General features: G+C 39.7%; 1 protein-coding gene across 2 annotated transcripts in view; it reads left to right on the top strand.

Moving 5' to 3' along the window:
• Positions 1 to 216: 216 nt before the first annotated feature.
• Positions 217 to 18,716, top strand: part of NFX1 (nuclear transcription factor, X-box binding 1) — a 52,570-nt gene continuing 34,070 nt past the window's right edge. The window contains exons 1-10 of one of the 2 annotated variants that reach the window (XM_087721955.1): positions 217 to 384; positions 1,993 to 2,991; positions 6,471 to 6,632; positions 7,671 to 7,748; positions 10,901 to 11,006; positions 11,586 to 11,657; positions 13,361 to 13,500; positions 16,719 to 16,800; positions 16,898 to 17,115; positions 18,332 to 18,429. In XM_087721955.1, the coding sequence (XP_087578081.1) occupies positions 357 to 384; positions 1,993 to 2,991; positions 6,471 to 6,632; positions 7,671 to 7,748; positions 10,901 to 11,006; positions 11,586 to 11,657; positions 13,361 to 13,500; positions 16,719 to 16,800; positions 16,898 to 17,115; positions 18,332 to 18,429 (1,983 nt within the window). In that variant the 5' untranslated portion in view covers positions 217 to 356. The remainder of the gene's footprint in view (positions 385 to 1,992; positions 2,992 to 6,470; positions 6,633 to 7,670; positions 7,749 to 10,900; positions 11,007 to 11,585; positions 11,658 to 13,360; positions 13,501 to 16,718; positions 16,801 to 16,897; positions 17,116 to 18,331; positions 18,430 to 18,716) is intronic. The other variant, XM_087721954.1, reaches the window with a different exon arrangement.

Genomic DNA, 18,716 nt, shown 5'->3' on the forward strand with positions numbered 1-18,716 from the left:
TTTTTTCCCCCTGCGGCCTCGTTTTGGGCAGGGCAGGCTGGCTACAAGCACCCTTTGCCCTATTCTGCCAACACGGGCCGTCGAAAACAGAGCCAGCCTACACACTTTTCCCGTTTCCCCGCTCTACCAGGTGGGGACCACACAGCAACGGGATGGAGGAGCCGAGGGCCGCCCGGAGGGTGACGTGAGGCGAAGAAGAGGGGAGGGGGGGGTGGCGGGCTGAGCACGGCGCATGCGCGTTCTCAGCGGGGGACGACGGCTGTAGGAGCGCTTCGGAGTAGGCTTCGCGGAAGGGCGGGGAGCTCGGTCTGCTCGAGGTGGCGGGTCGGTTGGGAGAGCGCGGCTCGGCGCGAGGCATGGCGGAGGCGGCCCCGCCAAACTCAGGTAAGAGGGGGGGACTTTGAAGAAAGGAGAAGAAAGAGAGGAAGGGGGGAATTCCCACGGTCCTGGGACGAGTGTGGGAAAACCAGAGCGTGGGACTTTCCCGTCCCGTTCCCGGAAAGGGGGGGAAAAAAAGACTTGGACTCTTCGGGCATTCCGGCTCTTGGTCCCTTCACGGTAAAGCTGAGGTTCCCCGAGGCCTGGAGGAGGAGACGGGGACGTCTCCCGTGCAGCGACAAGTTCTTGCCTCCCTTGTCTGCAGTGGGACTTAAGAGAGAGCAAGAATTGCCTTCCTTGTTGATTGCATTCCCTTCTCATTCATCCTCGCCTGCTCTGGATCAGGCGCAGTTCTTCAACGTTGCAATGACCAAGGCGATTAAAAACGGCATGCATTTATTTCCCAGGTGAGAGACACCCGGGAATGTGTGTGTCGTGCTTAAACATATGCGGGAGAGAGGGATGAATATTCAATTTCCAGCCGGGCTCTGCTGCTGCAATGCATCTTGCATCAACAGATGTGACGCTCATATAATATAAAAGGGGGGGACGACTATCCAGTCCAGATGATTTGCCAGTGGGGACAGCAAAATAATCAAGACCGGAATGCTTGTATAAAAAACTTCAAAAATACCAGCTCAGAGGTCACCCTAAGGCAGTGTTTTTCAACCTTTTTTGTGCAAAGGCACACTTTTTTCATGAAAAAAAATCACCAGGCACACCACCATTAGAAAATGTTAAAAAAATTTAACTGTGTGCCTATATTGACTATATATAAAGTGTTTTTCCCACAGCACACCTTACACTATGTCACGGCACACTAGTGTGCCACGGCACAGTGGTTGAAAAACACTGCCCTAAGGAATTAGGCTTGCATGGCACGATATGGAGAAGCTGGTTTCTGTCTTGTGTGTGCAAACAAGAGATTGCAATTGGGAAAGATGAAGACTGTAGAAAGACTGTTCAACGTTCTTCCCGGAAGCTCCGAAAATATATATTTTTCCTCCTTTTCTGGAGTCGAGCCACGGCGATGGTTTGAAACGAAATGTATAATTATTCCGGATTTATTTTCTTTACAAAGAGCAGCCTGGGTTTAATAAATGCTTTGTTTTAAAAATTTTAGCTTTATGCATTCATATTTTCAGAGTCGTTGCCAGGTAGGGATTACTAATTGTGATTAAAAGAATAATTGGTCTCCTAAAATAACAGCAAGATGTTCATGGAGAGTTTAACACTGGGCTACAGCTTGAAAAACAAGTTAGATATGATATTTCAAGACGACTTGCTTACAAAATGTAACCCATTTAATAGCATACCACAGTATTAATGAAGATGATCACTATACTGCTTTTTAAAACATTGTAATTGCTGTGTCTTACTGTTGTTTGAGAAAGTGGTATTATTGTGGTTTAAGGAAAACAACTGTCTTTGATAATAAATGCATATTCTCTATTGGCTCACCATCTTTTTCTAAAAGTGATGAATAGCTTCTACATTATTTGCTCCAATTGATTAAAGTGAATATGCTTTACACTGAATATGCTTACATATATATTTATATTTATATTACACTGAATATGCTTGTTTCATAGTATATGTTTTCCTTTTTCTTAGGTGTCTTAAATCCAGATGCAACTGATTTTGTTCCAAGAGAAAGACAGATTTTCAATTCAAGTTGGAGCAACCAATCCAGGCTGGGATTTGATTGTGATTCAAGCAGAAATTCTTTACCTTCTTCTGTTCAACCTAGACATAGTAAATGCGAAGATTCAGTTACAGATCGTAATGCTTTCTACGGCCCGGAAAGCCAGCATGGATGTCAGCCAAATTCTTCACGGTTTTATAGTATCGGTAAAACTAAAAGCAATAGCTTACACGGTCAGCGGTGGCAACGATCAAGGAACGATCGATCACATGGGAAAAATCAAATGAAGCAAATACCTGTAGGGAGCACAGAGGATTCTCCGTGTTTAAACACTAGATTAGTTGTAGGGCGTAGGATGAATCATAGACAATACAGCGATTTGTCTTCAGACAGTGAGAAAGAAGCTGCTACTGCAAATAACAGAGGGGCAAAGCCGAAGAAGACATATCTGATGCATTCACGTGGAAGAGGGTTGAAAGAAAAAGAGAAACACCCATCTGAAAGAGAGAAAAGAATACCAACTAAGTGGAAGGACAAGGCTTTTGAAAATATCCCAGCAGTAGATCTGACCCAATCAGATTCGTCTGAAACATCTGTTGGGAAAACGGTATCCGATGGCTTTTCTGACAACAGCATTGCAAGGAGAAAATACCCTTTTGCAAACAGGCATTTCAGGGAAACTGCCTGGAATAAAGAAATTGGCAAAAAACAAGATACACCCAGAAGTAGAAACGCAAAACACGTTAAGAACGCGTCCCTTCCACATCCTCCCAGGGAACGCGCCAGTGAGAAGAGGAAAGAATCTGTGCTGCAAGAAAGAGGCCCAAACTTAGTGGCTGCAGCAGAGAAACAGCCATTCTGTGAAGCAACTACACGTGATGGGAGGAAACCACTCCTTCAAGAAGGGTATAAGAACAGGCGCTGGAAAAAGCAAAACGATGCACCAAAGAGCAAAGAAACTCATACAGGTAAATTTAGAAACTCTTTTAATAGAGCAGGTTTATTACTGTAGCCACCTCATGCGGCAGAAAGATGCTTTAGAAAAAAAGCTTACCTAGAATTTGTGGTTGTAATGTTGCAATATGAAGCCATTGATAAAGGAGAAAAAGATGGTTCTTGTACTGTTGTGTAGCAATAGAAATTGCCATCTCTCAATAAGCATGGTTTTATCTCTCTCTTTCCACCCATTTCCCGTGCCGCTATTTTTACATAGCAATTGCAAATTGTTATAGCAGTTAGTGATATATACAGGCTGGCTGTGTTGGCCTGCCTGGGGTTGATGAGTTCCCTTCCCCTCTCGATCTGTGTGGCTGTTGGTCGTTTTTAAATGCCTGTATTTGTAGTTTTTGTGTTTCTCTTTCCCCCTTGGGTTTGTGCGCCGCCCTGAGTCCCGCTGGGAATAGGGCGGCATATAAATAAAATGAAACCTAAACCTAAACAGGGGAGAGAAAAATCACTTTCACGGCTCTTCTTTCTGTTGAATAATGTTGCTGATTACTTTTTGATACAGTTCAGGTTTTGAACTGAACGGGATAGTTTATTTGCTTTCCAACTAGAGCGCTAATAGCCTTCAAAATATGTCCTAGAGCAGCGATAGCGAACCTTTTTTGGCTCGCGTGCCATAAGTGGGAGGAGCGTCGTGTGCGGGTGTGCCGCACCCATAATGCAATGTGTGACCCCTCCAGTGTGCATGCGCGGACAACAGGCGCTCCCCCATTTTTTGCATGCTTTTTTCTCCCTCCCCAGGCTCCAGAGGCTTTATAGGCGCCTGGGGGGGGGCGGCGAAAACAGCCTCCCCCCCCCGATGCCCTCCGGAGGCTTCAGGGACCTTCAGGAGGCTTCCCTGAAGCCTTCGGAGCAGTCAAAATGACCCTCCAAGCAAACCAGAAGTCACTTCCAGTTTGCTCGGAGGGTTGTTTTGTGCACTCCGAAGGTTTCAGGGACCTTCAGGAGGCTTCCCTGAAGCCTCTGGAGCTGTCAAAACAACTCTCCGAGCAAACCGGAAGTCCGTTCCCAAACTTCCGGTTTGCCCGTAGGGCCAGGTTTTTGCGCTCCGGAGGCTTCACGGAAGCTCATGAAGGCCTCCGGGGGGGGGGAGCATCTTTTCGCCCTCCCCATGCTCCTATAAAACCTCTGGAGCCTGGGGAGGGTGAAAAATGGCTTTAAAAGGGTGAACTCATGCGCGCTGGCCAGCTGACAGGGCAGCGCCTCGCGTGCCCTGACAAATGGCTCGGCGTGCCTTCGCCATCACTGTCCTAGACAACTGTGTAGTTGTTGGAGATGTATCAGTAGTTCTTCATAATGTCTAAAGTCTCAAGTTTGTAAAGATCTTTGGGTGCATGGTGCAAGACACTCTTTGTTTATTTAAGGTTATTGGTTAATCCTAAGACTTAATCTTTGCCTTTGGAAAATGTGAAACATACCCCAAATTTTCTTTAGCTCATAAGCATGTAAAGTTCCACAGATTAGGCCTCCTCCGAATTCCATCCGCCAGTCAGTGCCGACTGGCGACTACGCGGAGGAGAGCCTTCTCAGTAGCAGCTCCGACCCTTTGGAACGATCTCCCCGTGGAGATTCGTACCCTCACCACCGTCCAGACCTTCCGCACAGCCCTTAAGACCTGGCTATCCCGTCAGGCCTGGGGATAAGATCCTAATCCGCCCCACCCGAATGTTGAATGAATGTTGTGTTTTACTGTTTTATTTTATTTTATTCACATATTTTATGTTTTGTCTTGCACTCCTTCCCACGAATTGTAAGCCGCCCTGAGTCCCCTCAGGGAAAAGGGCGGCCTATAAATGACAAATAAAACTAAAAAAAAAAAAAAAAGTTACAGGCAATGACATAATTCACACATGGTTTGCTTAATCATATTTTGCCTAAGCCATATTTTGTTGGGTTCATTTACAAACCACAATATATGCATTCAGACTTTTAGACTATGTTGTGGTTTATGAAGTTGCTGTCGAGGTGTTCTCTCACAGTTGAACATTTTGAAAACAATGAATTTGAGACTGTTCTCATTTATAAACAACTCTTTGAAATGCAGCATCACCGAGAAAGCACTGAACTAATGTTGTAATGTCAGCAGCTGTGTGATGTTTTTAATCTTTCTTGTACTGCTGAGCAGCCTGATGTTCTGTCACTGTCGGATGTTTAATGACAATTATGCTCTTGCTGCATAAGTGGACCGGTGTTTGCAGAAAATCAGATTGTAGAAAATCAGATTGCCTGCTTTAGTAATGAAAAAAAAAAGTGAATATTTTGATAATGGTACTGTTATTGCCAGGATTTGAAAGAATATCTGGGAATAGCATAGTACATGATGTTTTTTTAATGTTGATGTTTGAAGAGGACCATTGGAATGATTTAGCTCCACAGGGACAGATGTTCTATCTGAAAAAGGTGCCTTTGACATAACAAATGGGTTACTGGCTTTATATACTAGTTCAGACCAAATAGTCTCCATTACAACACTATGCTTGAGTGGACCTTGCCACAGTGACGTGCGGTCAGCTTTAGCCCTGGTGAGGCACTTTTTAGACTTGTGGACTTCAACTCCCAGAATCCCACAGCCAGGCATGCTCAGTTCCGATTTAAAGCGATAGCATTTTTCCCCCTTGCAAAATAAGTTTTCCCATTCTTTTTCTTCTCTCTCCCCCTCCTTCCTCCCTCTCTCCCTCCCTCCCCCCTCTCTCAAACAGACACATGCACACAGAGAAATTGGATCCCTCACTCACTCTCAAACAAACACAAACACAGAAGTTGGATTGGATATATTTTCCGAAGGCTTGAAAGCAGCTCCTCTGCCATACCCCCCCTTCTCCTGCTGCCTTCTGATCAAACTTTTTGAATTCCTCCTCCCTCCCCACACGCACCTTTTCCACCTGTTTCAGAGATGATTTCAACTCTGCTTCTCCCTGCCCTGCCCTGCCCTCCCCTCTTGAAAAGCCAGAGCTCTGTCAGACTGAGCTAGTTGCTCCCAGTGAACTCTAAAAAGCCTCTAAAAATGCCCTCTACAGGAGGCGAGAGAATAGGTGCCTCATTTGCATAAGGAATTCTTTGCTTGTTAACCCTTGCTTAACTCTTAAAAGGCGAAAAATTCCTTATGCAAAAGAGACCCCTAGTTCTCTGGCCTCCTCCTAGTTAATACTGAGAGCAGACACCAAGCCACTGTGACTTGAAATCTGGTGGCAACTACCCTGGCTTTAATTATTTTAAGAAAATTATTTTAAATCCTTTCCTTTCCCTGAGGAGACTGGTGAGGCCCCGCCTCCCTTGCCTCTAGTGACTGCACGTCCCTGCCTTGCCACTAAATTTGCGACAAATATGCTACATTAATATAGTTATATTTCTGACTTGCTGCATTTTAGCAAATATACTAAATAAATATTTGTGTACTAGTATTTAGTTATGTTTAATATTTCTAAACCGAAATCTCTCCTAGGGTCTCTGATAGAGCAACTTACCTCAGAAAAATACGAATGCATGGTTTGTTGTGAGGTGATCCGTGTGGTAGCCCCAGTTTGGAGCTGCCAAAATTGCTACCATGTTTTCCACTTAAGCTGCATTAAGAAGTGGGCGAGATCTCCTGCAGCACAGACTGACGGTTAGTATGCCCTGTTAAATGTATTGAGAAATTCACTACATTAGAATCAAGCATTCTGATTTTCTCATACAGTATGAAGCCAGATTATTGGAAGAACGCATCAAGTAATTTTAAGCATAACAAGTGGTTCAGTTCATAAGACTTTGTTATTCAATATATTGCTACTCCTTTAAAACCGTGACCCGTCAAAACCACGGAGGACAAAATCGCGCTCGACGAAAGCGCGCATTTGACGTCATCACAGCGCAACGAAAAAAATTAAAAATTGAAATAAAATTAAAGCAAGCCGATTCAGATAAAGGTAAGGGTTAGGGTTAGGGTTAGGGTTAGGTTAAGGGTTAGGGTTAGGTTTAGAGCGTTAGGGTTACGTTTAGCGTTAGGTTAAGGGTTAGCATTAGGTTTAGCGTTAGATTAAGGGTTACGTTTAGGGTTAGATTTAGGGTTAGGTTAAGGGTTAGGTTTAGGGTTAGGTTTAGGGTTAGGTTTGGGGGGGTTAGGGTAAGGTTTTCGCTTTATTTTTACATTTTTCGATCACAGCGCGATGTTTTCGTCGCGCTGTGATGACGTCAAATGCGCGCTTTCGTCGAGTGCGATTTTGTCCTCCGCGGTTTTGTGGTGGAACCCTTTAAAACATGAGAGCCAGTTTGGTCTAGTGCAGTGTTTCTCAACCTTGGCGACTTTAAGCCCTGGGGGATTCTGGGAGTTGAAGTCCACAGGGCTTAAAGTCGCCAAGGTTGAGAAACACTGGTCTAGTGGTTAAGGCACTAGCCTAGAAACCAGGAGCCTGTGAATTCTAGTCTCGCCTTAAGCATGAAAGCCAGCTGGGCGACTTTGGGTGAGTCATTCTCTCTCAAACCCAGCTCACACCTTGTTGTTATGGGGAAAATAGGAGGAGGAGGGAATATTAGGTGTGTTCACTACCTGGAGTTATTTTAAAAAATAATAGTCAGATAAAAATAAACCCTATGTGATGAAATATACCTTGAAATAAGTTGGGAAAATTAAATTGGGGGGGTGGGGTGTTTGCTTGTTTTCTAGATGGTAACAGTGGCTGGCGATGCCCTGCGTGTCAAAATGTTTCATCACAAGTTCCTAGTATTTATACCTGTTTTTGTGGTGAGTGTTTTTTTTTTAATTAGTTTCATAACCAAATATCTAACCATTGGGTCTTAAATGCGTGCTCTGTTTAGCAATAGCAATAGCAGTTAGACTTATATACCGCTTCATAGGGCTTTCAGTCCTCTCTAAGCGGTTTACAGAGTCAGCATATCGCCCCCAACAACAATCCGGGTCCTCATTTTACCCACCTCGGAAGGAAGGAAGGCTGAGTCAACTCTGAGCCGGTGAGATTTGAACAGCCGAACTGCAGAACTGCAGTCAGCTGAAGTAGCCTGCAGTGCTGCATTTAACCACTGCGCCACCTCGGCTCTTATATATATTTATTTATATAAATATAAATATAGGCTTGATTTCCATAATGGAAGGAAAATATCCATCCCTTCTCTCTTTTATCGCTTCTTGGAATCTCTGTAGGGTCTTCTCAATTTTGAGATTATTGAAACTCCAGAGGGAGAAGGTTATTAGTAGAGAATTTGCAGTATTTGCGTCTGGAACTAGTAAAGTTGCATCAGATTTGGCTTAACTAGGGTAAATTTACTGTATCGATCAGGAACCCTTTAAAGGAGTCATATCTTTTGGGCGTGCATGGTAATTGTGTACGGCCAGGTTTGTTTTCTTGAACATATGTAGCTATTGTTCATGCTCTGAAAGGCATTGTTACTTAAGAAGTTGGCTCACAACAATCCTAAAATATGATCCCTGATCTTCGTCCCTTTACTTTTCTTGGCTGACTTCAACATTTGCACCCGAATGACTGATTTTTAAGTTTCCTACATTTAAAATACCTGTATTTACTTTCAGATTGTTTCGTGTGATTATTTGTTTTGAGTGTGCTACCTCTAAAAGACATATTAATGTACATTTTTATCGTGAATTGTACTTTTAGGGTTTTAGAGATAAATCTTGGCTATTGTAGGTTACATTTATGAGAAGTCTTTTTGATGTTTTTGTAAGCTGCTCTCCTATTCTGGTATCAGTATAAAGTTACCTACATATAAATTTAATGTTGTTTTTTTCTCCAATTGGTTTCCACTAACAAAAATGAAAAGATTCCTTTTGGAATAGTAAAATAAAGTGGTGATATAAAAATCAGGAAAACATTGTGTATACCTCTTTTTTTGTTGGCATACATGTATGTATGTATGTATCTATGTATGTCATTCTCAACTTATAACTGTTCATTCAACAACTATTTGAAGTTGTGATGGCATCAGAAAAGCAATTTATAATCTGTTCTTACATTTACGACAATCACAATCCCTCCTGCAGTCATGTGATTGGAATCCAGGCACTGCAGTTGGTCCAGAATGCAGCCGCGCGAGCGATATCAGGTGTACCTCGGTACACCCGTGTTACACCTATCCTCCGCGAGCTGCACTGGCTCCCTATTAGTCTCCGGACGCACTACAAAGTGCTGGTGATTACCTTTAAAGCCCTACATGGCACTGGACCTGGATATCTGAGAGACCGTCTCCTGCTACACACCTCCCAACGTCCAATAAGAACTCACAGGTTAGGCCTCCGCCGGGTGCCGTGGGCCGGACAATGCCTGGCGACCACTCGGGGGAGAGCCTTTTCTGTAGCTGCTCCGGCTCTGTGGAATGAGTTATCAGCAGAGATCCGGACCCTTCCCACCCTTGCGGCCTTCCAAATAGCCACCAAAAACCTGGCTGTTCCGGCAGGCCTGGGGTTGCTGATTCAAATCAGGTTCAACCCCCAATTAAACCGGATGTGTGTTGGGTTTTTAAACTGTTCGTTAATGTTTGTATTCTCCCCCTGTTATGTTATTTTTTTATTTCATTCGTATTTGTAAGCCGCCCTGAGTCCCCCTGGGATTGGGCGGCATATAAACCCATTAAATTACGAATTACTAGGAAACCAGTTCTGTATGGTTTCAGCATCCTTTGGTCATGTGATTGGAATTTGCAACTTTTTGCCACTTTGTAGCAAAAGGCACCCATTTAACAACAATGTGAACTCTTTAATGATCACTCCAAAATTTGCCCTAAAATCAGGTCTGGTTCGATTTACTACTGCAACAACTTACAATGGAAATTGAAGTCACAATTGTGATCATAATTTAAGGACTACTAGTACAGCTAAGCTATTTAGTGACCCTTCGAAGTCAATGGCCCTGAAAAAAGTGATATGACCATTTTTCACACAACAATTGCAGCACCCCCATGGGTCACGTGATCAAAATCCAGATACTTGGCAACTGGTTCATGTTTATGACCGTTGCTGGGTCCCATGGTCATTTGATCACCTTTTGCAACCTTCCGACAAGCAAAGTCAGTGGTGAAGTCAGATTCACTTAACAATCATGTTACAAACTTTTCAACTGCAGGGATTCACTTAACAATTGTTGCAAGAAAGTGGAGCAAAACTTACTTAGCAAAATAAATTTTGGTTATAAGTCAAGGACTACCAGCAGTTTTCATTTGCCAGTATTGGTAACAGTCTTTATAAAATATACCTGCCTTACATAATGGAGACGCTGTCGTGTTTTTCATTGCTGTATAGCTTATCACTATGGAAACATTCAGTTCCATGTTTTAAAGTGCATGTTGAATAACATTAGATAGATTTAAGACTCCTAGTAAGATACTAATAGTTATGAATCTGTTTTAGTCCTTTAAAAACTGAGGTGTATATTTTTAAAGGTCTCTAATGGGGAAAAAAGGATGCATACTATAGGTTAAACTTGTTAGAATAACAGAAAGCTGAATTTATTTATTTAATTTATCATATTTATATAGCCATGGTGACATACAGTGTAGCTACAAGTAGAATTATTTCTGTTTCCCATTATTGAATGGAAATATATATAAAGTAAACATTGAATAATAGAAATAGAGAAGGAAAGATAATGATAAAAGGTATCTCTAGGAACTGAGTCCCTCCGGGAATAGGGCGACATATAAGTCTAATAATAATAAACTAAACTAAACTTGACTATACAATATGAGTTGAGTCTATTGTATTAAAGGCTTGAGTGTATTCATATAGTACATTAAATATGTCTTACAGTTCACATTATAGCTTTCTATATTGTGTAAAGCCAGTTTGTGGATATACATAGTGATTTGTTTCTTGTGGAAAGCATAACATTTAAATGTTATAAATAAATATTTCTGGGTTCTTCCTAGGCCGGGTAAAAAATCCTGAATGGAATAGAAATGAAATACCACATAGTTGTGGAGAATTGTGTAGAAAGAAAAGAACAGCTCAAGATTGTCCACATTTATGTAATATGTAAGTCTGCTGATACCTTTTTTTTTTTTTGAAAAATATTTATATACAGCTTGAATATGGGTTTTAGATAATATGGGACACTGCAGTCATTTTATTAGTTGGGCACAAGATTTGAGTAAATACAATAAATTTGTTCTTATAATAACCTAGCTTAGCATGTCAGTTGCTATCTACCGGTACTTATTTTTCATCTGTCCATCTCTATCTTTTGTACATTGTAGTTCTTTCTGAAATTGCATAATTTCCTGAATATATGAGTCTAGGCAAAGAATCAGGAAATCTATGTAAATTGTGTATATTTATGCATAAAATGTATACATAAATAGGTAGCTAGCAGCTGGCATGCTAAGCTAGGTTTTTATAAGAACAAGTTTACTGTATTAATACAAATGTTAATAGTTCATTCTTCATAACACGCAGAATTTATACTTGTACGGAATTAACACGAGTTGGTTCTAAATCAGAAATACATTCGAATAATAATAATAATAATAATATGTTAATTATATAGGAATATATGTTAGCACAGCTGGGTAAAAATGAAATACAAATACTGCATGTCTTTTATTTGTTTCTTAGTCTTTGTCATCCAGGACCTTGCCCATCGTGCCCTGCTTTTATGACCAAAAAATGTGAATGTGGACGTACAAGGTAATTTAGTCTGCATTAGAAAACTTACAACCTTGGGTGTGTTTTTTTTAAAAAAAATTATTTGGAATATTACAAATGTTAAGTATAACATATCTATTCTTGGGGAATTGGCTTGTTCTTTCTAGTCTCCTAGACAACATATGAACATGCGTAGTTAGAATATGCTTGTATAGTGCCCTCCCTGATTTGGGGTTCAGCCAATGCTTTTTAATGACAGTCAATCTGTTACCAAAATTGGAATAGTGCTGCTAGGAAAAAAAAATTCATGGGAAAGGAATTAATATTTAGGATATGGAGTTAAATGTTTCTTTATATTTTCTGTAGATGCAATGAATGATATTGAAGGTTTACAGCAAAAAATATATGAGAAAAAGATGGTATCTTTGATTTCCTAGCAATAACATGATCTTTTGTGATCTACACTACAAGTAGTTCCTAGGATTAATTGTGCCCCCGGCTGTCGATTCCATAAAATAAAAATTCCCCTAAAATAAAAATGTTACAGAAGAGTTTAGCGTTTAGAAATAATTTTGATCCAGCTAAAGAAGTGAAGGGTAATTTATGAATTTATCATTACTTTTTTTTCCGCATGCTGTTGAGATTGAGAATGCCAAAATTTGACAATCCTATTTTTAAATTAAATTAAGTTATTGTTCTTAAAACACTTTTGGAGTTAAAACCCATGTCCTTTCATTCAAACTAAGAAAACTAACGAATGGCTAATATTGTAAGGCAATATACAGATTCCTAATGTTATATTATCCTAATGTATAAACAGGATAATGTATAAGGTTTAGCATTACGATGCATAGTTCTAGATGAAATAAAATTTGAATTCAGATGCGATGGGTAAACTATTTTGTTAGATTTTGACTTACTATGATATGTGAACTCAGCCATTGTGATTTATAAACCATAATTTATAAGCAATAATTTATTGCTTAGGTTCTGTAAACCCAACCATTACATCTTGATATCCAGGCTATTATTAGTGAGGATTTTATAATACTATTTTAAAAATAATAATAAATGATCTACAAAATAAAGGGGATAAATTTAGATATTTTTGCCTTTATTCTGTATTTTTTGTTATATTGGCATATGGACACACAGTTAATCTGAGCTTAATGAAAAATGTGCACCTGAAAGGGAGGAAATAAATGTTTTCCCAAAACCAAATTACTAATTAAAAATAGTTAAAGCTTTTATAAAGTTCATATTTTATAAAGTTTTTCATGAACCAAAGTTCATTGCGGGAATGGTTTGGTTTAGTTTTTATTTTAAGCTGCTACAAGACTGGCTTTTGCAACAGCAGATAAATACAGTTACCTTTCTTGAAACTGCTAATTTTAACTTAAATTTTGGAATAAAATGCTATGTGTAGCTACAACCGTATAATTGTAAAGAATGGGTTTGAGCTTTCCAGTGGCGCAAAAATGTTAGGTTTAAAACGTTGATCCTATTGTGTGGAAAGAATTTTTCTGTTTAAATAAAATTCCCTATAGTTTGCAATATTATGAAATTATGCCCCTCCTTAAAGAAATACGAAAGTTTTCAGGAAGTTTCATGCCTGCTAATCAATAGCTTTGTGCAAAAAAACAAAAAAACAAAAAAAACACCAACTTTTGAGTAAAGAGTTCAAGTGTGAATATAGAATTTGATCGTTCATTGCTGATTACTGATTTAGTTTCCTTCTTCTACAGCCATTCAGTTCGCTGTGGGTATTCTACTGCAATTCAGTGTACTAATATATGTGGGAATGTTTTGAATTGTGGTAAACACAACTGTACCCAGATATGCCATTCAGGAAAATGCCTGCCATGTGAATTGACTATAAAGCAAGGTAATGATTTCATGATTTCTTTAAAGTTATTTATAAGTATACTTGTATGAGATTTACAGAATTACTGTTTTTATAGGACTAATTTTCTACTACGGTTAGGTCTAGGTATGCATATATGTGTGTGTGTGTGTGTGTGTGTGTGTGTGCGCGCACACGGGCACACTTGTATGTATATTTGTATATATGTGTGCGAGTGTGTGTGCGAGTGTGTGTGTGTGTGTATAAATCTTACATGGGAAAAGACCTGAATACAGCAAGACCAGCATATATATGTATATATGCATGCACATAATGAAGAATGTAAGGTTCACCGACAAAAGGGTGACCGACAAAACTGCGCCCGACTAAAACGCGGTGACAAAACCGCGAGTTCTAATCCGCGCCAACGAATGAGCGCTGAATCATGCCGACAACAGCGCAGCGACAGAAGCGCGCTGTGAACCTAAACCTAACCCTAAACGTAACGCTAACCCTAACCCTAAACGTAACGCTAATCCTAACCCTAAACCTAACCCTAAACACAACCCTAACCCTAAACCTAACCCTTACCTTAACTTAAATCGCCGTTCTGTCGACGTGCTTACCTTAACTTAAATCGCCCTTCTGTCGACGCGCTGTTGTCGGTGCGTTGATGACGTCGCGGTTTTAGCGACGCGGTTTTGTCGGCATGCTTTTGTTGGGTCACGGAATGTAACACTCTCCTATGGCCTTTTACAGTTTGCACTAGAAACTACAATTGCTATGATGGTAGAATGATAATGATATTACTATGTGAGAAATCTTGTCGAAACAACTGTGCTTTTCTTAATTTCCATGTAAAAGCAAACCCTCAAGGCTAAAAAAAAGTCAGCTATTACTAAAAATTCAAACATTTTCGTCTAGGGGTTAAGGCTAGAAAGCAGGAGATTGTAAGTTCAAGTCCCGGCTTAGCCATGAAAAGCAGCTGGTTAACTTAGGGCCAGTCACTCTCTTTCAGCCCATCCCACCTCACAGAGTAGTTGTTGTTATGGGGAAAATAAGAGAAGTTATGTTAGATATATTCACTACTTTATTATTTGTAAATTTAATAAGTACTTTTCAATCCTAAATACTTTTGGGAGGTCTATTGTAACTTCAAACTGCCTCTAAACGATTAGTCATAAGCCGAGGACTACCCATAACCCAAATATTTAATACAGTATTTAAATTATGTAATACAATAATTCAATGAATGTATATATTGGTTTGTATTAAATAATATAGTACAGCTTGCAGTTTGATTCAGTGTGTCTAAAAGGGAATTGCCCAGCTCTTAATTTCTTTAGGTATTAAAGGTAGTCACCGATTGATGATCACAATTCAGCCTGACATTTAGGTCATAAGTTGTCATGGTCATTAAATTAGTCACCGCATGACCTTTCTCAACTTTATGACTGTATTATGGCTTTCCCAGGATGGATAGAAAGTGGGCAATCATCTTTGTGACTCAAACTTCTTTTTTGCAGCCCAGCATTGCAACTCCCCTTCCTCCTGGTGGAGAGAACTCCGCCCCAGATGAGGTGAAATCGGTTTATCAGACAATGTTTTTGTTGTCGACGAGGCTGGGTGAAGAAGTCCCTTCAATAAGGGATTTTTTTTTTTCACCCAGCTTCTTTAACAGTAAAAATGCTACTTGCCAGAGACGATTCTGCCGCAGGTAGGATGGGGGTCTCTGGCAGGTAGTTTGGTTTGGTTTGGTTTGGTTTTATTGATTTGTATGCCGTCCACTCCCGAAGGACTCCGGGCGGCTTACAATAAAACAAGGGAGGGGGGAATAATACACAAACAACATTAAAATATACAACAATCACAATCTCCGGGGGGCTGGATATATCGAGGGCCCCCCGGCCTGCTCGAGCAGCCAGGACTTCACAGCTTTGCGGAAGGCCGGGAGGGTAGTAAGGGTCCGGATCTCCACGGGGAGCTCGTTCCAGAGGGCCGGAGCTGCAACAGAGAAGGCTCTCCCCCGGGGAGTCGCCAGCCAACATTGGCTGGCAGATGGAATCCGGAGGAGACCTAACCTGTGTGATCGAATCGGTCTGTGGGAGGTGATCGGTAGTGTTTTTGCTCTCACAGTGGCTGGGTGAAAAAGACCCTTCAAGGGGGACTTTAGTGTCTACTTGACAATATTAAAATACTAAAAATTATTTCTGAGACAACTATGGGCATAAAGCGGTTCGCAAATATTTTATTAAATAAGTGTCTTCAAAATAAAAATAACAAAAGCCATTGGGTAAAAGATGCAAATAATTTTCAATAGCATACATTTATTAAATATATAGGAAAAAATGCAGGTGAGTGCATTAATTTTGTTTAAATTTTGATCTGACCCAAATACTAGTGCTTGATATGTATTATATTTCTTTTTTTTTTTAATTTTTATAAATTTTTATTTTAAACACACAAGCACATCAACAGAAACAAACACATGACTTAAAAACAACATAGGAACAATAAGTTCCATCGTATATCATAACAGCAGTTCTGAATCGGTTTCTTTGCAGTTAGTGTTTTCCCTTCTATACATTTCTATCTTGCATTCATAATCTCCTTATTCGTTATCCATTTTTATGTACAATTCTTTATTTATTTATACTTAGCTACTTATGACCAAATATTATTTACCTATATTGTGCTTTATATTTTTACTGTCATTTATTCTCTTACATACAGTTATAGGTATACATTCACATAGTTATTCTTTTTCTTTGCCATTCTTATATTATTATTTTTCCATTTAAAAGGTTATAAGGTATAGTTTGGATTGCTTTGTTTACCATCCTTCGCACCTGCTGTGACACCACCTTATTTTCTCTTTCTTTTCTCCCTCCCTTCCTTCTCTACTTCCTTCCTTCCTCCTCTCCTTCCCCTTCTTCCTTCCCTTACCTCTCCCCTACTCCTACCCTCTTTCTTCTCCTTCCTACCCTCTCTCCTTCTCTTTCTCTCTCTTCCTCCCTCCTCTCCTCTTTCTCTTCCTTCCACCCACCTCTCCTTCTCTTTCTCTCCCTTCCACCCACCTCTCCTTACCTCTTTCTTCTTCCCCTACCTCTCCTCCACACTTCTTCCTCTCCTACTATCTCTCCTCCTCTTTCTCTCTATATATCTATTATATTTCTAAAGAAATAATTCTTCTCAGAAAAAAAGCCTTTTTCTTAAGCATCTTTATTATAATTAATTCTCTGGTGTGTTTTTCCGTTCAGTATGTTACTGTGGGAGCACCTCTCGAGAAGTGTTATGTGGAGCAAGTGAAGATTGGTTTTCATGCCTGAGAACTTGTGGGAAGTAAGAAAATAGCTTATTTAACGTATATTTTATCGATCTGTTTTTCCATATTTATTATCAATATAACATTACAAACCAATCGCAATTCTAATTTCAGAAAATTATCCTGTGGAATGCATAGCTGTGAACAAGTGTGCCATCCGCAGCCCTGCCAGCCTTGCCCACGGCTTCCACAAATAGTGCACTGTTGTCCTTGTGGACAGACTTCTCTTAGTAAATTACTAGAGTTGGGGTGCCCGGAACGTAAACTCTGTACAGATCCTATCCCATCATGTGGAAGAACGTGTGGAAAGCCTTTACCTTGTAGTAGCTATGGTAATTAAACATTGCTTGCTTCCATGCTTAAAAATGTGTATCGTGCTTTAATGATCAAATTTGCAAAGCGAAATACTAAAAGCCTAATTTTGAACAAAAATAACTCATTTCCATGGTGATAAATTTTAGTTTAGAGAAACAGACATTCTGAGAGCAAAATGGATAAGAAATTGATGTTTGTGGCTGATTTGTTTATAACGGAAGATTGAAAGAATCAGTAAAAACAACAGTGAATGTTCTGAATGAGAGACAGTCTTTTTTAAAAAAAAAAAAATACTATTTTTTTAAAAATACTCTCCGGAAAATAGATGTGGCAGAAAAGAAAACGAAGAAAGTGGAATGAACGAAGAATGATTGCAGTTATTTATTAAACAGTATAAATAGTTTAATCTTCCACACAATTAATGTGAAGTGGACATAAGAAAACATGTGGAACAGAATGAAATAAGTTTCAGAATGCTTCAGAAGTGTGAGGGAAGTATGAATTCACACTCCGGGAATGAGGAAGTGAAAGAGACTATGGATTAAGAAAACAAATAAAGGCAGTCCTTGACATATGACCCCAATTGAAACTAGAACGTTAGTTGTAGAGAAAAATATTAAATGAGGTGTGTGACTGTTTCACTCAACGACCGCAATCCCAGCTCTCCCGGTTGTGGTGGTTAAGTGGTTTTGCAAATTGTTAAGGGGAGTCCCAGATAAAGATTTTAGGAGTGCTTCAGGGGTGGGGGAGACCCCGGGGGGCCCTAATGCAGGTTGTGCATGAGTTTGGGGGATGCTGCAGTGAAACGCATGTAATGCATGCTATGCAGACCAGATTTTTGCTTTTCAGAAAATCCCTGAGAAATGTAATACTTACAAATAAAAACTTACTTAAAACAGTGTATGCCGGAATTGTCATCACTAATCAATGTAGTCATGTGATGTCACACTTTATGACCACTTTGCTTAGTGATGGAAATTCTGATCTTCATTGTCTTAGAGGACTTCATGTAGTAGGGAGTTATCTTCCTAAACTGCCTCACAATATCTCTTTTTTTTAGCTATCTGTATACATAATTTAAAAAACTGCATTTCAAGATTTTTTTCTGAAAGCAATGCATTTGTTTTTGTTTGTTTTTTTAAAGTTTAAATCGATTTCATTGTGACTGTCAATTAGTAATAAAAATCACAGGTGGAAAACTTACGTGAGAAATACTTCTCAAATTTTACATAGATGCTGTGCATACATGTGAAAATCTCTGCCACGAAGGTGAATGTGGGCAGTGTTCTCGCACATCAAAGATCTACTGCAGATGTGCCTTAAAATTAAAGGTAATAATAAAACAGCAAAATGTTGAAAGTGAAAACCTTACAGGTAAATAAAACATGATATGTCTGTTTCCTGTACATGATTAATCTTGTGTTGTAAAATCTTTTGTGTTTTGCGTCTTCTCCAATATATTTGTGAAACATTAATTGCTTTTCCAATTATTCATTGCAACACTGTTTAAACAATTTGATCCGAAAGGCTATGTGTATGTATATTGAATGGATCATTTAGGGAAAAAGAGCATCCCATTTTTTTCCAAATTTTCTAAATTTAAAATTACATCATTATG

Source organism: Thamnophis sirtalis, unplaced genomic scaffold (assembly GCF_051295495.1).
Source record: "Thamnophis sirtalis isolate CommonGarterSnake01/CBP01778 unplaced genomic scaffold, rThaSir2_p1.2 scaffold_8, whole genome shotgun sequence".
NCBI classification, from domain to species: domain Eukaryota; kingdom Metazoa; phylum Chordata; class Lepidosauria; order Squamata; family Natricidae; genus Thamnophis; species Thamnophis sirtalis.